General features: G+C 33.8%; 2 protein-coding genes across 3 annotated transcripts; one reads left to right on the forward strand and one right to left on the reverse strand.

Moving 5' to 3' along the window:
- Positions 1 to 157: 157 nt before the first annotated feature.
- Positions 158 to 6044, reverse strand: LOC110665955 (glyceraldehyde-3-phosphate dehydrogenase GAPCP2, chloroplastic). The gene is made up of 14 exons (XM_058139202.1): positions 5817 to 6044; positions 4927 to 5012; positions 4709 to 4776; positions 4561 to 4599; positions 3826 to 3926; positions 2983 to 3095; positions 2738 to 2837; positions 2500 to 2646; positions 1838 to 1898; positions 1592 to 1689; positions 1351 to 1493; positions 1099 to 1182; positions 533 to 622; positions 158 to 419 (listed from the first exon to the last, which is right to left on the reverse strand). The coding sequence occupies exons 1-14, from the start codon at positions 5910 to 5912 to the stop codon at positions 365 to 367; spliced, it is 1281 nt and encodes a 426-aa protein (XP_057995185.1). The 5' UTR covers positions 5913 to 6044; the 3' UTR covers positions 158 to 364.
- Positions 6045 to 12235: 6191 nt separating this feature from the next.
- On the forward strand, positions 12236 to 20715 carry LOC110665956 (uncharacterized). 2 transcript variants are annotated; one of them, XM_021826287.2, is made up of 13 exons: positions 12236 to 12580; positions 13703 to 13905; positions 14301 to 14351; positions 17033 to 17163; positions 17277 to 17393; positions 17547 to 17666; positions 17933 to 18012; positions 18666 to 18835; positions 19093 to 19146; positions 19707 to 19816; positions 20091 to 20204; positions 20273 to 20398; positions 20477 to 20715. In XM_021826287.2, the coding sequence occupies exons 2-13, from the start codon at positions 13729 to 13731 to the stop codon at positions 20502 to 20504; spliced, it is 1278 nt and encodes a 425-aa protein (XP_021681979.2). In that variant the 5' UTR covers positions 12236 to 12580; positions 13703 to 13728; the 3' UTR covers positions 20505 to 20715. The 2 variants fall into 2 exon arrangements, with proteins under 2 accessions (XP_021681979.2, XP_021681980.2); XM_021826288.2 differs by lacking the exon at positions 12236 to 12580 and adding an exon at positions 12627 to 13200.
- The last annotated feature ends 228 nt before the right edge of the window (positions 20716 to 20943 follow it).

Below are 20943 nucleotides of genomic sequence, written 5' to 3' on the forward strand. Positions count from 1 at the left end.
CCACCGAGAAATTAAATATAATAGTATGGTTTAAAATGCATGTACGATATAGTGTGTCTTGCAATTATTTTCCATCAAAATATCATGTAATCAACCTAATGACGCACGTTTACTACACCAATTTAAGACGAGGAAAATTGATTCAACTCTATGATCATGCGGTCCAAACAGAGGTGTATTAATAGACAGACCTCATACATGCGAATATCACATTATTTCAATGTTGCATCATGGGATGCCACTCAGGCCAAAAAAAAAAAAAACTAAATCACTTTGAAATCAGTAACTACACTTTGGATGGAACTCCTAGCATGTGCTAAAATTGCTGCAGTTACAGCAGCCATAAATCTCATTAAAATAATCCTCAGTTATGTGCTGTCACCAATACCATATGCTCTATCAGGTCCAGTACTCGGTTGCTGTGGGAAAAATAATACTACAATTAGCCAAATCAAACATTATAAAAAGATAACAATACAGATTGTCATATATCATAACAATAACAAATGACAGAGAGAGAGAGATGCTATACCTGTATCCCCACTCATTATCATACCAAGTCACCAGCTTCATGAACGAGTTACTCAATCCTATCCCGGCCTTGGCATCAAAAATGCTTGACCTGGAGTGATACAATTCCATTACAATGATCAACACCATTAAAAAAACGATTAAAACGATCCATTTCAAGTCCTGTCAATAATTTTCAACCCGATGAGATGATAAAGCGCAGGTCTGAGAATGCTACAAGAGGCCATTCCTAGGCAAACCAGCCTTTCAAGTTATCCTGATTTTATCATTTAAACATAGTTTTTCAAATTATGGCATCAGCAAGAAAACACACAACAAACAATATCAGCCCACACCAGCATTTTCAAGTCTCAACTTAAGTGAAAAACATGAAAGATAATCTTAAGTTATTGAATTGCCTCATGTTCTTCAGATACCCAAAAAGGAATCCTCATGTATTGCTGATAATTTATTATTGTTTGAAAAAATAGAGCAGCACATCACACACACAAACACGTGCGGGCGCACAGAGAGAGAGAGAGAGAGAGAGAGAGAGAGAGAGAGAGAGAGAGAGAGAGAGAGAGAGACCTTGAGTCACTAACGAAATCATTAGAGACAACATCCTCATCAGTATAACCAAGAATGCCTCGTAGGGGTCCCTCCGATGCATACCTTTATTTGAAGATTAGAATGTAAATTAGCCATAGCTGAAAATAGACTTCAAAAGAAATTAGAAAAACCCAAACCAGCCAAGCACCCCACCCCCTGCCCCCTCTCTTCTTCCTGCTCCTCCTCCCCTCCCCTGATAAAAGAAAAGCAAAACCAGAAATAGCAGACTACTTGATAGCTGCTTTGACATCTTCATAAGATGCACTCTTCTCAATTCGACAAGTTAAGTCCACAACAGAAACATTAGGTGTTGGGACACGGAAGGCCATTCCAGTGAGTTTTCCATCGAGTTCTGGAAGAACTTTTCCAACAGCCTACAATACCAAAAGCATTAGTTATATCTTGATTCTTTACCAAACAATAAATCCATGTTTTACAAAGTTCTGCTATGTCTAGAAATTCAATCTCATACCTTTGCAGCACCAGTGGAACTAGGAATGATATTTTGTCCTGCTCCCCGGCCCCCACGCCAATCCTTCATGGATGGACCATCTACAGTCTTTTGCGTTGCTAAACAAAAACAATATCATAACCATGTTACATGCATTAATCATGATGCGTTCAGCAAGCCCAAGAACTAGCATGTCAGAAATTTTTTTTTTTGTGGTGGTTGAGAGAGAGAGAGAGAGAGAGAGAGAGAGAGAGGGGAGAGATAAACCTGTAGTTGCATGGACAGTTGTCATCAAACCTTCAATAATACCAAATTCCTCATGGACCACCTGCAAAATGAGATCATAGATTGTAAGATATACTAAGAAATGGGGCAGCTGCTCTCTGATGCAGTCCAAGAAGACTAGATTTAGGGATTGTTTTGGTTTAATCTTTTATTGAGAAATTAGGAATAATATACTTCTTATTTAGAAATTATTATTATTATTATTATTATTATTATTTAGGAAGTTGAACTTAATTTAGGATTCCTATTTAGAATTGAAATTAGTGTTTCAAATCCTACAAAGACTCTATATATAGGCCTAAGCTCTCTACATATTTTGGAGAGATTTGCTTCTTATGATTATTATTGAGAATTAATAGAAGTTTTGAAATTTTATTTCTCTTGATCTTTGGTTTCTTCTTGTTCTACATCACTCTCTCATCAATTTCACAAGACAAACATAAAGATTACCTATCAAAAAACAAGGACGAGAAAATAGGATGAGGAGCAAACTAATTAGGTCTGATACATTAAACATATAAAGATTCAAAGTAGGCGTATCTGTCCAGCATAGCCCTTACCAATTGACTTAGAAAAAGAATAGCTCATTTTACAAAACCGACCAAATGTGCAACAATTCTCAAAATCTTGGGATGCGAACAGACCTTTGCAAGAGGAGCAAGACAATTGGTGGTACAGCTTGCATTAGACACAATGTCCATGTTTGGCTTGTATGTCCTCTCATTCACCCCAACCACAAACATTGGTGCATCAGCAGAGGGAGCTGATATTACCACTTTCTTGGCACCACCCTGCAGAGCAGAGTCACAAACAAGCTCTCCTCTTGAGATGAGACCGTAAATGTAATAGAGACAGGATAAAAAACTTATGGTTTATACCAACCTTCTTGTGAGCTGAAGCCTTGTCAATTGTGGTGAAAACCCCAGAAGATTCAACTACATACTCAGCCCCATAATCACCCCAAGGAATCTCTGCTGGGTCCCTGGATAGAGATTAGTTTAATTGTTAGCTTTAATTGCTCATATCAAAACAAAAATTCAAGGGTTCCTATTGCTTTAACTCAAGATGCTAAACCACACCCATTTTATATCCCAGACAAATGTACGAGTAAAATTGCTGGGTAATACCTTTTGCTTGAAACTTTGATTTGTTTCCCATTGATTTCCAAGGTGGACTCATCCAAAACCTTGATGGATCCTTTGTAAACTCCATGAGTGGAATCATATTTGAACATGTAAGCCTGGACAATAAGCAAGAGAATGTTACACATCCTTTTCCAAACCAACGAACCTCAGCAACTAAAAAGAAATGAAGTACTGCACTACCCACCAACCCGAAAAAAAAAAATTAAATGCACTCTATCTCATATTATTAATATCCAAATTTTCTTATACCAACAGACCTACCTCTTTACCAAAAGATGAAAATCATATACAGCTACATTTTCAAGAGAGAGAGGGAAGGAGGAGGGAGGGGGGATGTGGGGGTGTGGGGGGGGAAGCAACAACATCTGGACTGCAGTTAAACAATAAATGTAGATATTATAAAATCTATAGAGTAGACAAAAGACAGATGCCATACATTAACTTCAAAGAGACATTTGACACCACATTAATGATCTCAGTGGAAACCTAAGCAAAGGAAACATCAACCTAAATCATATCAAAAGACTATTCTCATCCAAAGTGAGGCACTGGTAACAACACTTCTACACATAAACAAAAAAGCATATTCACTAATCCATTTAAAACCTTAGTTATGTTTACTTTTCCCTTTCTAACAGGATACCATGGGTTCCTTGCACACCCTACTAATCCCTATACACATGCAATGCTGCAGTCTTACAAACACAAAACCACAGGGATAGATCCCCAGAGGAATGATAAGAAGGCGTGACAGTACTAAGGTTAAGCCTAGGTCTAATGTTAGAACAAAAAACATAGTTAAGAAACCTAAATGCACATCCTTACCATGTACTTAGTATCAATGAAAGGATCATTAACTGCCACAACATCAATATCATCTCTCATAGTTGCAATTCGCAAAACCAATCTTCCAATGCGACCAAAACCTGCATTGGTATAGTACAAAAATTGTTGCTATTACAGTACATAACCAAAAAAAAAAAAACCTCCTTTAAGAAGCCACAATAATAAAGGAAGTCAAAAAATTGGTAAATGAATCAGATATCAGAAACCAATCTTAGTCATTCTTTTATTATTTTTTTCCCTCAAATACTTGTCAATAAATTCTCTTGAGATATACATCCTCTTTCATTTACGTACAAAGGATTCTTAGCCCAACCTCTTATTGTAACTAGAGAATTAGCTATAGAGCATCTAAGAAACGCTATCAAATCCAAGAATGCTTTCAAGAGCCTCATTTCAAGTCCATATAATGGAAAGTAATCTCTATCTTTTAACATGTAGCTGGAAGGCCTCCCTTTCATCCACTAGTACCTCGATGGCCAGAAACGCTCAAAATTAAGATAACAGTATATCTATTCTAGAATAATACAATGTTACAAACACAATGCTGTCAACACTGTCATTCAGTCACACCATCAATAAGTTAAATGCACATTCTATATTCACATATATAACATTTTATCAGACTTCGAAACATTCTGCAATTTAAGTGCACCACTATGAAAAAAAAAAAAAGCAAAACAGCAAAAAAAGTTAATTAATCATATGAAAACATACCATTGATTCCAACCTTTGTCCTCCCATCACTCCAAGATTCTAAACAAAATAAAGATAAACTACATAAGCATGGCAGAAAATACATCTCCCAACTCCCAACCAACTTTGATAAAGAAGCAAACACTGATGCAAAATTAAGAATTCATACTCAGGACAGTAGGAGGCATTTCAGTTGCTGTGGCCTTGATGGGTTGGAAACTTCTTGCACTGCATCTCCTGAATGGTTCAAACAGTTTCAGTACCAGTTTAAAAATAATATTTACAATAGTATTAATAACCAAAATAGAATATGCACATATGTAAAGAAATCCATACTAATATGGTGCACATATGCCATTGAAATACTTAAGCATTGAGTGACTCAACTGTAAGGAAGATGACCCAGACGTAACTGAAGTGCCAAAAATGCTCTTGGAAGATTTTAGATCATGCTTGAAACTAATGCTTGAAACCTGATCAAAATAAAAGTCCAAAGACATTCGCATATAAATCATAGTAAATGCTACACTCAAATCCGTTATAAACACATTATTATGTATTGGTCTCATCTCTATAAATTTTATAGAGAATTAGCATATCGACCATATTGTTGAGTAAGTAATTTCTTAAGGAAGACGAAAACCACGTAGAATCCACATTACCCAACATTTAGCCAGTTCTAAACATAAATACGCAATAAAAAATTGAATAAATACCAGAAAATGCAAGATTCATATTAGCTAAGATAAACAAGTACTTTAGTTAGTCAAGGACAAATAACGCTAATCTGCGGCAGTATTTTACAGTTTTTTAATTTTCCTCATTTTTCTTATACTCTTTTATTTTTCTCTGTTTTCTCACCAACCAAACAGAGAGTTAGAGTAATTAAAAAAAAAACAGAAATCTGAAGCAAAAAAATGAATGGAATGAAATGTAAGTCAAATTCTGTGAAGAACAAAAAAATATATAGAACAACAATACAAGTATTTCTCATTAATTAGCTTAACTATTATAGCTTTCATTTCACTTCCATCCCCCCCACACCCCCCCCCCCCCCAAAAAAAAAAAAAAGCAACGAAACTCATATCTCCATTTTAGTATCTGTAAGCCCATTTCTCTTAAGTATCCAAAAAGAGCAAGAGAGTCTTGAAATAAATTTTGAAAAAACAATCAATACAATCTGAAAACCAAAGCGAGCTATAGAAATCACAAACAAATAAGACATGCTCCAAAAAGAAGCTGACAACCAAAGGAAAAGTATTAAAAAAAAAAAAAACCTTAAAACGATCGGACGGTGAGGGAGAGAGCTCAGTACGGGAAGCCTCGATCAAAGGAGCGGTAGCAGTAGATCTGAGGAGAGAAGAGAAAGCCATTGCAGTCTGTAACTTGGAGCTCCTCCCTCAAAAACCCTAACAAAGAGGATAGAAGAAAGAGATTGCCTTTTTTTTTTTTCCAAGGTTGCGGCTGTTGAGAATAGGCAAGAGGAAATGAAATGAAATGAAATTTGTTCTGTTTTTAAAAGCAAAGAGCAGACATTTTGAGCGGAGTTTCCTATGAGGCGTGCGTGATATGGCTGGCTGGCTGGCTTTTGTTTCCCTCGACCCTTCTTTCATTTTACGAATTACGACCGCCGAGTTCTGCAACTGTGAGAGCCGCCTCTCAGCGCTCTCTGAGTCTACCCTACATCATCACCCTCAATCATGTGAAATAAAGTTAATCGCAATGAAAACAGAGGGTGAGCTCATAATATCTGTATGAGTGTGTTTGTAGGTTAGTATTCACAGATCTACCAATAGAGGACGACTCACAACTGCGTTAATCACGTAGGTGAGTTTGTAGTGTAGTGCGGAGCTGAGAAACCCTTACCACGTCACCTCGAAAGCCACGTGAGACCAGTCTGGGCCATATTGGGCTTTTCACTTTTTTTGTTTGGATCTTTTATAGTTTTGAGATTTTTAATTGGGCCCCACCTGGTCGGCTGGTTCCACGTTTGCGGTTTGGGTTCTTCGGCTTCTTTTAGGCGAAATTATTTAATATCACGTGATTTTATGATAGTATTTAATATAAAATAATAAATAAATAATATTTAGATAAATCTATAAATATGATTACATTTTTAAAAAAATTATAAAATAATTATAAATTTATAAAACACGTAGCTATTTATTAAAATTTATGTATATTTACATATTCACTTATTATTAAATTATTATTGATAAAAAAATATTTTATATATAGTAATCGATATAATTTTTTTCTTTTTATCTATTGCTATCACTAGTGTTTTAACATATTATTGTTTGATCATATGTTGGATAGTTATGATGTTTTTTTATCAAAGTTATGACAATTAATTAATAGTTAATGGTATATGATACTGGAGGGAGACAGCTCGTTCTAGAATTGGGCGGACGCGTGAAGCCAACGCATGACGCATCACTTGTCCTCTTGCGTGGGTCGTGGGTAGGTGGGAAGGAGCAGATCCGCTACGCACGTGGTCCTTATTTTCGCTTAAGGGTATACAAAGTTGGATGTTTTTGCTTCCCATTTCTCAGGAGCATTTTTTTTTTTCCTTTATCAATTTTTTTTAATAATTTTTTTTTTATATTTCTCAAAGGTTCACACAAAACCAATTGTCATTTTGTAATAACTTGCTAATATTTATTTTGTCTTTTCTTGGTACAAAATTTTATAATTTTAAAATTATTTTAATATGTTTAAATTAAAATTTATTATTCATTATAAATTTTCATACTTATAATTGTAGGAAAGATATGATAATAATAAAAAAATAGAGATTACTATTATTATTAAATTTTAATTCAATAATACTTAAATTTAAAATTTAATTTAAATAAAATATATATACTAAACTCATTTTAAAACTCAAAAGATGAGCCTAAGCGAATGTAAAAATTTCAGAATCTGATTTGATCCATCTTAATTAATTAATTTTCTCTAAGGTTCTTATTGGCATTGAATTTCAGAATCTGAAATTATTTTTCTGAATAAAAATATTATTTTAGATGTTATTAAAAAAAATTATTTTAAAAAAATTATTTTATTATTTTAGTATTTTTATAACTAAAACGGATCAAATTTAATTTTTAATTATTTTTTAATACTCTATAACTAATATATTTAAAAAAATAATTTTTTCAATAGCAATATCAAACAGGTCTTAATTTTATTTCGAATATAATATAGTGTGGGATAAAAATGAAGAAAATTTTTCTCCATTCTAAATTTCTATAACCAATTTTATATAATAATATATTATTATTTTATTAAAAATAATTTATTTTTATATGTTTATATAAATAAATATTATAATTTTAGAAAAAAATAAAATATTATTAAAATTATCTTTAAAATTTTTATTTTTAAATTATATTTTATTTATAATAAATAAATTTATATTATATAATAATAAATTAAAATAAAAAAGGTTCTCGTAGAAAACTAGGGGTGGCCACAATCCGATTTTGAACCGGAACCGAACTGGAACCGGTTCGGTCAAAATCGGATCAAAATCGGTCAAAACCGGAATCGACTTCGAACTGGACCGAAACCGTCCTTATGCGGTTTGGTTCAGGTTCATATTTTTTAAGAACCGTGAACCGGCGGTTCCGAACCGGATTGAACCGTCAATTTCAAATCTGATTCAACCGGCGATTTAAATATAAAAAAATTCAATAAATATGTTACCTCACTCCTAATTCATTTATATATATCATTAATTATTTACATAATTATTCTCTGCATTTTCTTCAATTTTTAATATTTTTTTAATTTTTCTCAAATTCTCTAAATAATTATTTTCTACACTCATTTAAATTTCTAATACTCTCTCAAATTTCCTACTTTATTATTTTATATACTTACTGAAATTTTCAATACTATCTCAATTACTTTATTATTACTTTAAATCCTCAATAAAATTTTCAATATCCTCTATTTTAATTTTTTTTTCTCTTTTATACTTTTTAATTATCAATTATTATATAATTTTTTAAAAAAGGCAAGTAATAGAACTAGAAATTTTTATTCCTCCAAATCCTAAAGGGATATTTGGGCAAAATTAAGTTCATGCACTTTTGCTAATTTCTTTAAAAAAATAATTTCATCTCTAGTTTTTTAATCAGGTTCAAGTCTTTATTTATTAAATTTTTCTTAAAGATAAATTATTTTCTTTCTTTTTTTTTCTTATTTTATTTTGATTGAAAGATTTCTAAGAAAAATTAAAATATTTTTATAAATATAACTTAAATTTTGAATCAATAAAACTTTTCTCTAATTTTTTTGTTTAAGCTACCCTTAAACCATCCCTAAACTACTTCCAAACCGTCATCCAAATTGTTTTGAACTGTTCTTTTTTGAACAAACCTTCAAACCATTTTAAACCGGGGTTCAAACTGGAATCGGCGGTTCAGGAACCATCTCCCAAACCGTCCCCTGACGGTTTAGTTCAGGTTCATGATTTCATTGAATCTAAATCGGCGATTCAGGAACCGTAACCATCGGTTCTTAAACTGTGGCCACCCCTACAAAAAAGGGTCTCCGATCGGAAATGTCTCGTCCCAACCCCAAAAGTGATCTGCGCGTTATCATTCTTGGTGTTAGTTTAGCAATAAATAATAGGAGAAGAGGCCTTATATTAAATAATAATATTTTTAATTAAATTTTCATACGACTAATTAAATAAAAACATCATTGCCTTCCAATTTGGCAATGTATTTGAAACCCGAAGTTCGTTTATCATTCCCAATTTGTAGCCCCTACTCAGATCCCAATTTTATTTCTTCTTCAATTTTAGATTGAACCCAGATTAAAACATGAAAGGAGATGGAGTCGGCCTGATCCGTCTCACGCCACGAGCGCTGGCTTCAGATATTGAAACACCAGAAATGGCTTCGGATCTTGAAACCCAAGATGGTTAAAAAGGACCCACAAGTGCTTGAAATCAGACCCCCTTACCGCAATTCTTTTCATGGGTTCTCCAATCATCTCTAACAGCAAAAGCCCCATATGAAAGGCTTGATTCCATGCTTTCTCTTGTAATTTGTTTAAAGGGTTCTGAAATCTTTGAGAGGTTTTGATCTTGGATGATCAATGTTGTTCCTGTATCCTGGTGCACTTGGGCATGCTGGGCTGCTGCATTTACTTTGCCCGAGGATGAAAAAGGGATATTCACATAATATTCATTAAATTAATAAAAAGTTTTAAATTATTTAATTAATATAATAGTTAAAATTAACAAATTTTAATTGATAATAACTGAATATTTTTTTGATATAAAAATAATTAAATTTTAATTAAAAAATATTCAATAATAAATGAAAATTTTATAATTAATTAATTTTAGTATAAATATGAGAGGGGAAGTAAGAAAAATAAAATAAAATGATTATTTATTTTTGGTAGCAAGCTGGATGTTCCATTTTAAAGATATTTTTGTGAAATATAAATTAAAATTAAGAAAATTTTTAATAATAAATTAAAGTTAACAAGCAAAATAAAATAACTTTCAAAGACATTTTAATAAAAATTAGGCCTTGTATATTGTGTTTGGTTACAATTCAATTTCTAACTTTTGGTAGGGTAGAAAAGAGACGGAAAAAAAATTGCACTGGATTAGTTGACAAAAGGTTTCTCACCCAAAGTCAAATGGTGGCTTGCGTTTTAGAGATTTCTATCTCTTCAATTTAGCTTGTTTTGTCAAACAATGCTTACGCCTGCTAACTCAACCCAATAGCCTCTGGGCAAAAATTGTCAAGGGCCCACATTTTCCATATACTACATTTCGACAAGTTTCGGTAGGGAGGAAGAAATCCTAGATTTAGTAGAGCCTTTGAGCTGGTCAAGATGTCCTTAAAGATGGTTTGAGAAGCAACATAGGTGATGGAAGGAATACTCTTATTTGGTTTGATCCATGGATTATTTCTTTGGAAAATTTCATCCCTTCTAAGCCTACAAGCTGCCGTCTCCATATAAATTTGGTAGCAAATCTTATCAATCATTATTCTCTTAATTGGAAATCCCAAATAGTGGATATTTTATTTCCCCCACGTGTGCCGAGAGTTACCAAATCTATCCATTTTACCCTTTTTTAGTTCAGAGGACTCTATAATCTGGCACTATGATCAGGATACAAGAGGTTGGCTGTTATTAATAGAAATAATATTTTACCCACTCTCTAAATTCTCGTCAAATTCCTTCTAATATATGGAATGGCATCTGGAAATTATCAGTCTAAACGAAAATGAAAATGTTTATTTGGAATGTAAAGAGGAATGATCTTCCAGTTAGAGAAAAACCTTGTAAAACGAGACATTCCTACCACTCGTTGTTGCTCAGTGTGTAATGAAGCCCTAGAGACTTTGGAGCACGTTATTTTATGGTGTAATCATACTCTTGGAACATGGTTTTCAGTTTCTTACTCGCACAAACTATACCCTTGAGGTTATGCATCCTTTTCAATTTGATGGTCGGGCCTTTTTAATAAGTTCAAAACAGAAGGGAACCTGATGAGTTTCGCAATGACTTATTGGAACATTTGGAAAACTAGGAACAGAGCAACCCTTGAGCATTGCAGTCCAGATCCCACAATAACGATTCAGAATATTTTGAAGGAAATCAATGAGTTATCTCAAGTTTTATCTGCTAAAAGTCCTCAAGGCCCTAAGCGGCATCTAGCAGTAGAGACCACATGGAAGGCCCCTCTAGAAGGATTTCTCAAATTTAATTATGACACCGTTCGAGAAAAGAGCTGCTCCTGGGCCGCAATAGTGTTTGTAGTTAGAAACCATAAAGGTTAACTCATTTAAGGTATATTTAAGAAAATTCTTTGCTCATCATTGTTAGCAGGGGAAGCTGCAGCTATGGTGGAAGCTTTAAAATTAGCCAAATCCACGAGAGTATTAACCACTTCTTTTAATCATATTTCTTTTTTTTTTTTTAATCAATAGGAAGGCTAATAGTGTTATTGATTGCTTAGAAAAATTCATGCTAAAAGGTACTTTGAATTGTAATTAGCTTGTATCTCTGCTAGTTAAGCTTAGCTCTCTTATGTGCTGTGATCATATTTCATTTTCTTTAATCAATAGGAAGGCTAATAGTGTTGTTGATTGCTTAGTGAAGCTTATGCTAAAAGGTACTTTGAATTGTAATTGGCTTGCATTTCTAACAGTTGAGCTTAGCTCTCTTATGTACCGTGATCATATTTCATTTTCTTTAATCAATAGGAAGGCTAATAATGTTGTTGATTGCTTAGTGAAGCTCATGCTAAAAGGTACTTTGAATTGTAACTGGCTTATATCTCTGTCAGCTGAGCTTAACCCTCTTATGTACTGTGATCATATTTCATTTTCTTCAATCAATAAGAAGGCTAATAGTGTTGGTGATTGCTTAGCAAAACTCATGCTAAAAGGTATTTTAAATTGTAATTGGCTTGTATCTCTGTCAGCTAGCTTAGCTTTCTTATGCACTGTAATGCCCTTAAGGATATGTAATGCAAATTTATTGTTGTTAAAAAAAATATATATTAATCCAAGCAAAAACTTTGCTTAGAGATGATGCTTTTATTATTTAAATAATTCGTTATAATTTTTTTATACAGTTATTAGTTTCTTTAATAATATTAATTTCCCAAGGATTTTATTTTCCTTGCATGTACTTCTGATTAGCATGGAGTCGAGCACAAGAAAACTTATCTCAGCTGGAGACAATGCCATCTCACCAGAGAGAGAAACAACACCGTGTCGTTTGCCAAGTGTCGATCTCTCAATCATCCTCCGCAACCAACACAATTGGCTCGCCACCAGAAAATCCAGAGGAACAGATTAACCATAATCTCCGTCCACAATTCAATAGCCTCTCTCCATTCGTACCTTCTTTCCCTAAATTTTATTCTTTTTGCCTTTTTATCTTTCACTTTTTTTTTTCTCACCCAATACCAGGAAGATAAGAAGTAGGAGAAACAGTTCTTTCATTGATTCTTAAAACAACACCAGAAAAAGAAACAAAATTTCCCACCAAGCTGGTATCTCTCTCTCTCTCTTGCTGTTCCCTTATGGGAATCTCCAATTCAACCCTTGTATATGTAAAGATATGATGTATGTGTGTCTGTCATTTCTTGTTTTTTGTGTCTAATTGATACTACTGGTGTGTTTGTTCAATTGCAAAAACTGTCAAGTTGATTTGGATTACACGATTTTGATAAGATTGAGTTAGGTTGTAAATTTTCCTTTTTAGATTCCTATTTCCTAGTATGTGGAATTGAAGGAGGAATCATTCAGTGCACCTGCGCACTTTTCATGCTTTCGCTCTCATCAATGTAGATTTCACTTATAAGTGTCACAAGGGTATCTTTTAATTTCTTGAATTTAATAACATGTTATTTTTCCTGTAAAGATGGAAATTGGAATTTGATTTTGACGTCAATCCTTGTAAATTTAAACTTTTGTAATTTTGATTTCATTATTTTTTACACTTTAAGGGTGCATTTGGCTACTGCATTGGAATGAATGGAATAGGACCACTTTATTTCCTTCATTTTTTTCTGGTCGGAGGAAATCTTTGTTTCCTTCAAATGGAGGCGTCAAATTTTGGAACACCATTCTAAAGAAATACCATGAGAAGTGAAATCATTGCCATATAACTGTAAATTCTTATTCTTAGCCATAATGCACATTAATTCTTTTGATCTGCCCCTTGATCTTGAGTTTCTTGACATGTTGTGCTTCAGATGTTTGGTTTATGAAGTTTAGTTATTGATATTTCTAGCTAAGTGGCTTCCTCAGTCAGATTTGGAAATTACCAGCAGTTTTTTTTTATTTTTATTTTTTTATGTACATGCATAATCCTCCTAGGTTGCATAAGGTAGATTCTGGAATAGATGAGCTCTCAAAATTGCATGTGGTTCTCAAAAAGAAAGAAAAGAAAAGCTTTTGAAATCACACTCTATGACATCTTGTTGTATCAGTTCTTCCTATGAAGTCACATGTTCCGGTATCATGACCACTGAGATGTGGAGGTGGGATTTTTTTGAAGCAAGTATAGTCTAGAAAGTTTATTTTGCTTTCCAATTGTGTCTCATATGCGTAAATATATCCCCACTTGAAGATGCAATTGCACCTTGAAATTAGTTTTTTCTTTGTGATAGACGTGTCTTAGAAAGCAGTCTCCAGGATGGGCATCAGCTTCAAATATTGGGATGAGTGTGTCGAACCCCAGGACATGCAAGAAATGTGGCAGGAGCCCGAAGTGAGCACTGAATGGTTAGATGCTGGAGAGACTAGAGGACAGAAAGTTCACCTTTCAAGGGATCCTGATGGGGAGCCTTATTTGACACAAACTGAGATGAAGGTAAAGTAAACTGCCCATCAATTACTTGGAAACCATACTTACTTTGTGTTGCCCTTAAGAAATTGAAATGTCAATCCTTGCTGTGGACATTTTTCATTGTATTTGAATGTCTAACATGTTCTTGGGTATGAGAACGCAATCTTATTTCTACTGAATGATTCCTTGAAGCAGCATCTTAATGACAAAAACAAATTGCTTTTCTTCCTTCTGAAGTTTATAGAGTTTGAAACAGAGCTATCTTTAAATTCCAGAGATGTTAATTTCATTGTTGGCATTCTCAACATTTGATTTTTTTAAGAAGTTTTAATGGTTTATTTATTATTTTTTAAAATAAAATTGACCAGCAGATTGTTAGATAGAAGCTGTTTTGTTTTAATCTCATGTTCGAATTTCAGGCTGTAGCTGAAATCGTTGTCCGCAGACATTTTGATTCTCAGATCCTTCCGGTATGTTCATTTTAGTTATAGAATTCAACTCTTTTATACTTGTGCTTGAAAATTTTGTTCTTATTTTTAATTTTATGCATCGTGATTTGTGAAGAAAATCATAAACACATGGGTTCTAACCCATGTTCATGCATAAAATCTAGGACCTTGAATTTGTATCATTAGTCTTGATTTAATGACATGTTTTTGACATGAACTAAAGCAATAAACCATAGACTAGATGTACCTTATTGTAGAAATTGATTTGCTTCACAAAAGGTTGAAAATGAGAGTGTTATGATCTCTCACCCAGATCTATTTATGGACTTATTAATAGTGAAATCTGATTCAAAAGTTGAAACCTTTGCTTTACCTCAATTTTTTTCTCGACATATTGTTGTTGAAAACGTGAGCTTGTTAAAAGAGAGTTTAAACCTTCGACTCGTTAGGGAAGAGAGAGTCCAGATATCAATTTAATTGAAAATAATTCTGCTTAATTTTATTAATTCAAGTGCCCCCTTTTATAAGAGAGGTATACACAAAATTTATTGGAATTCTACTAGAATTAGAAATCCTAATACTAATAGCAATCCTTGTATAAGAGGGATTACAATTCTGAAAAGAAAATAACTCTTAATTAAAATAATAATTGATATCTAATAATAAGAAGAAGTAAATCTCAAAAATTCAACCAGCTTTTTCGAAGGGTCCCACAATGCGTCCATAACATCACCCCCTTGGAGAAAGAACTTCTCCTCAAGCTCAACAGTAGGATAAGACTATAAATCACCCATAGTCCCTTTGCTCCGTTGCTTCCTCTGAATCATCAATTTTTAACCAAAACAACTTCTTACATTGATGTCCGGAGGAATATGTATTCATCACAATTATAGCAAAGCCTATTTGCTTTTCGTTCAGCCATCTCTAGATGGCTCAATCTTTTAATAAAGGGAGACGAAACACTTCTTAAATTAAAATTCTGTAATATGCTAATGGCCTGGTTGGCAGTAGCCTTGATTATAGGCAGAATTGATGAAGTAGGTGTTGTTCTTGTATTGAACCATGAATTTGTCCAATTTTCTTCTAACTGCTATTTTTTTTTTCAAAAGCTCTTGCCAAGTTCATAGTTACCACCAAACTAAGGAATTTTGCATGTCTACATCAATCCGGATTGAATCTGTCAGGCTTACAGTAAACAAATCAACTTGTTGATCTACCTGAACTATTGTTGCACGAGTTAGAAGGCTCTGAAACTGATGTTGGTATTCTTCCACCGTCTTTGTCTGCTTCAGATTAGCCAATTCGCCTAAAGGATTGCTACTGAGTGAAGGCTCAAATCTCAAATTGTAATATTCTTTGAACGCATTTAATGATAGTCGGGGTTTTTCTTGTTTTAATCTGTAGAACCGGAGTTATGTCTCTCTTGTCATGTGGAATGCTGCGAGGTTCATTTTATCTATTTTTGGCGTCTATTGGTTTTAAAAAAATTGTTCACATCGGTGTAACCAAATCAACGGATCTTCAAATTTATCAAACGTTGGAAAATCTAACTTCGTATACCTTGGTACTACCCCTACCCCAGGTTTCGCTTCTGTTTTTCATTAATTCTATTGTTGCTGCCTTCATAGTTGTTGCTGCTACTTGAGCCACTCTCTATTTCTTTGCCTCGGCTCTTGTAAGTTCCCTTAATGAATTCTTGTAATTAACGAGACAAGTGTTGCAATTGGGATTCTAGTTTTGACTTTGATTGCTTGATACGATCTTTCATCCTTGATTCAGCCAGTGTTATTCTTGCTTTAGTCAGTGCTTGTGCTTGTGCTTCTTGGAATAACGGCCTCAATTCTTCTCTCGAATCTGTATCGTCCATGACAACCGGCTTTGATACCAATTTGTTATGATCTCTCGCCCATGATCTAGTAACAGGCCTATTAATATTGAAATTTGATTCAAAAGCTGAAACCTTTGCTTTACCTCGATTCTTTCCTCGATCTATTGTTGTTAAAAATGTGAGCTCGTTAAAAATGAGCTCTAACCTTAGACTCGTTAGAGAAGCGAGAGTCCAAATCTCAATTTAATTGAAAATAATTCTGCTTAATTTTATTAATTCAAGTGACCCCTTTTATAAGAGAGGTTTACACAAGATTTATTGATATTCTATTAGAATTAGAAGTCCTAATAATAATAATAGCAATCTCTATATAAGAGGGATTGGAATTCTGAAAAGGAAATAATTCTTAATGAAAACAAAAATTAATATCTAATATTGATAGGAAGTAAATTCCGAAAATTCAACCAGCTTTGCCAAGCGGTTCCACAATACGTCCATAATAGAGAGTGCTTCCAAGTGGTAGAAACCAAGGCAAATACCATGCACATTCTTTACTCTCCTCCTCACTTTGTTACTGTAAATTGAAGTAAAGATTTTTGTCTTTTTTTTTTTTTCACAAGAAAAATACTTTACAGACCTCCCTTTTATATCACACAAGGATGACCACTTTTGGCCAAGAGACATGTCTATTTTGCATGGCTTGTAGCTGCTACATGTAGTTATCTTTAATTTGTTACTTTGACCAAACTCAATCCATATAAGAGGATTGGGTTGACCCACATGGGTGTCCATATTCCTTCAATTTATAAGCTTAGTGGTCAATTAGGAAGTCCAATAAATGACTGCATTTTGCATCGTTCCCTTGTTTTTACAGGACATGCTCTGTGCCATTGCTGAACTAGCAAGTGATAGGCAGCTGCTTGTCACAAACTATGACAAAAAAACTAAGCAGGCCACCATAGGAATCATGCAACTTTTGCCAAAAACAGCAGAGTGGCTTGTCAGGTGTCAAATACATGTTCTAATCCCCATTTCGAACACAATTCCTTGAGTAGGCTCTTACTGCTGATTTTATATCTGGTTTAATTTTGTAAGTTCTAACTGCAACTTGTTCACAGAGATTTGGGCTACCGGATATATGATGTGGAAGAGAATCCAGATATTCTGTATAGGCCTTTTGTAAGTGTATACTTTGGGGCTGCGTACCTTAAATGGTTATCAAACTTTGAGCAAAAGTAAGTTATTAACCATAGAAATCATTCCATTTTGCATCCACGCACTTTTTGTTGCCTTATGCATGTTTTATTGTATTCAAGCTACATTTTATTCTCATAATTGACTAAGCTCTTTGGGAGTATCAACACTGGATTTTTTTTTTTTTTTGGCAGAGAAAGAAGTGAAGAGTTTGTAGTTAGGGCATATAAAGGTGGTACAAAAAAGGCAACTCATAAGTCAACTTTGCAGTATTGGAAACAGTACCTTTCAGTTAAAGAAAGTCTCCCATCAAGGTGGTTGTTTGCATCCCTGAATGATAGCTACTCCAAAGATCTTATTTATGTCAACATTATTAATAGCTACTTCGTAGATCTTGTTTAGCTGCTTCTGAAAGCAAATAATGGCTACTTGTAATTTATGTGCATGTTATAATTCCCATAAAGCAGGGTAGACCTTCTACTCAGCAGGACTTGTTCCTTGAAAATTCTAACAGGCAATATCTTAAGAAAATGGAGAAATGGTATTTGAAATTGATTGCAACTGTATAACTGTTTTACAGAAGATTTGTTGAGGATGGTCCTTCTGTAAACAATTCTTGTGCTTCTGCTGCACCAGCTGTATTTGCTTCACAAAACACAGGTTGTTCATTTCCCACTGAAAATGTTAACATTTAAGTTTCTTTTTCAGTATTTTTAATGATATGAACTTTGCATAATTACTCACACTATGAAAGGAATTATTCATGCATCTAGTTGTCCTTTTCAAAACTTTCCTTTCCTACCCACTTTGTTGGTTATTTATCTTTATGAGGATGAAGTTAGCCTTTCATTCTTTCATTTACACTTTAGTTAAGCGCTCAAATTAATGATAATTTTAAGAGCATATAGTCAATGAATCAAAACAGAAGTTTTGGAAGAATCTAGCAGATTAGCACAATAACCACTGTTGTTTATTTGAGAAGGTGGTGCAAATGAAATAAAGATGCTGTCTTCAATGCTGATGATAAGTCATATGAAAAGATCAATTGTTCTGGAAATCATGCAAATTGCATGAGTTTTCTTTATTATATTTTTAGTCTTTCTAAAGTCAGTAGTCAATGCAACTGGTGTGGTCCCTTTCTAAGTTGGTTGGTGTATAATGTTTTTTGATGCTTGATCATCAGTGTTTTACCTAGAGGTTAGTATCTTACTGAGAATAGTTAGGATTCCCAAATTTCTTTTCACATCTGGGATTTTTTCCTCTTAAACTGTTAATTATCTGAGATAAGTTACTTTCATTATCTGAGGGAGCAGGTGGTGATCATGTATATTGGGACTCTAGAGCTTCTCCAGAAGACATGATTGAGATGTGGAATAACCATGATGTTGCTAGAGAGTGGATGAAATCTGGAGAAAAACGCGGAAAGGTACGCTTTTCACATGACAAGGACAAGAGACCGTATCTTTCCCGGGTAGAAGTGAAGGTATGAAGCAGTAGACATGAGCATCTCCCCAATTATTGCTGTTAATGTAGATTTATATTGCATACCCTTCCTATATTGTTCCTTATTTTTCTCCTGATCTCAGATTGTTGTTGTTATCATTATCTTTTTGCTTGGAGATGTTCAAATTTATGATGCTAATTACCGTTTAATTGTTGAGGTTTTGGATAAGTTGGGGCTGTATCTATGACTTCCTTGATATTTTCTTTTCTCAACTCATCAAAATTGACCTTATGCAGGCAGTTGCGGAAACAATTCTTTCAAAGCACTTTAGTACAAGGGGAGTTAAATCAGTGAGTACATACCATATGTAGTAAGGATTCTTTGTTTCCCAAGTGTATATTCATTTGGTAATAATGCTTCTGTTTCTCGAATAAGACACAATTGCTTGGCTACTTAATGCATCCTTTTCTTTGTTTATTTCTTGCCTCTTTCTCTATTATATCCAATTCTTTGAGATATTTACTACTGGTTATTCACTTGTCCCAACCTTTAAAGAGGATAATCCTACGTTTATTTGGTAAGAGTTGTGATATGAGTTAGTTGCTATCCTTCTGCAACCAACATAAGTGATAATGTAGAAGGGATGTATCCAAATACTGTTTTGAGACCTAAATAAAAGGTATCTAGTGTTGCTTTTTCTAAGAAGACCTGAAAATTCTCCTTGAGATCTGGAGACGTCAAGAAGACAGTTTTCTGTTTGTTTTATTATTGATTGTTTTGTTTTTTGAGCATCTTAACTTTAAAGTCTATCCTCAGATTTTTTGCCCCCTACTGTATTCATCTCCTTCTCTGTAACTTTTTACGTAATTTTTTTTCTTGATGCTATTTTTTATAATTTTTTATTGCACAGTCAGTCCTTTGTGCCCTTGCAGAAATGGTTAGTATGCGTTTTGTGAATGGGGTTCGACCACGAAGTGGATTAATGGGAATCGACTACTCTACAGCTTTCTGGCTTTACATGTATGCAAATACTGCAACTGAATCTGATATTTTCACACATCTTTATTTGCCTTTTGACAAAATCAAGTTTATTTATTGTATCCTGCATTTTAATGGAATGCCAATGTTATCACTGCCAAATTTGCATTAATAGGAGTTGTATCTTGTATGAGCTTTATTTTTTTACTAGAAAATCTTTTGGGTGCAAAACTAGAAATATAAGACTCCTTTTAAATGAATAAATATTATTTTCCCTACTCCTGAAATGTACTAGAATTTTTTTCCTTGTGCTTAGGGAGTTGGGATATAGAGCTTATAAAGTTGACTCTGTTGATGATATGACGAAGCCGTTTGTGTCCATGTACTTTGGCGCAGCCTATCTGGCTTATTTATCGGAATATGAAGGGAGGTATGTTTCTTCTTCGCATAGTTAAGTTGAGTGAAAGCATGTTGTCTGATTTGGTGGTTTTAAAACAGGGAAAGGACTCCACAGTTTGTTGTTCAGGCTTACCTTGCTGGGCCAAAGAATGTGAATCTTCAGGAGACTGGTCCATTTTGGCTTAAATTTGAGCAAGCTTTGGGCAATTACGAAGATGTTAAAAAGTACTCGCCAACTCATTTATATGTGCAATTCTCCGTTAGACATAGACGTGTCTGATGAATTCATCTTTGTCTATACAGGGATCCAGGAAGCTGCATCATCTTGTAAATTGACAAATAATGTCACGCCATCCTTCATAATTTTGGGGTGATTGATTTAATGGTATTGTTGTAGAAGTTACTTGAAATGGGTGAATGTTGTTGTCTTGGAAACAAACTAGCAATACAGGGCAGGTCACAGCATCTTTGTTTACTTCTCTATCTCTTTGGTTTCACAATATAGTGAGTTCTAAGTTATCAAGAAAAATCTGTGTTGTTCATATTTGATGTGCAGTTGCTATATTGGTCTTTTCTTTTCTTCCATTTTTTGTTAGATGTAGAAAACAAACATTATTTTCATAAATATGAGCTAAACGTCTTAGAAGAATAGATAATTTTGACAAAGTGGGGAATTCAAATATAAATAATTAATTCTTCTTAAGCTCACATTGTTTCCTTTTACTTTAAAAATTTTCTTCTTTTGCTCGAGACGGCTGGCTGTCACAAAA

This window comes from Hevea brasiliensis, chromosome 17 (genome assembly GCF_030052815.1).
Source record: "Hevea brasiliensis isolate MT/VB/25A 57/8 chromosome 17, ASM3005281v1, whole genome shotgun sequence".
Taxonomy (NCBI): Eukaryota; Viridiplantae; Streptophyta; class Magnoliopsida; order Malpighiales; family Euphorbiaceae; genus Hevea; species Hevea brasiliensis.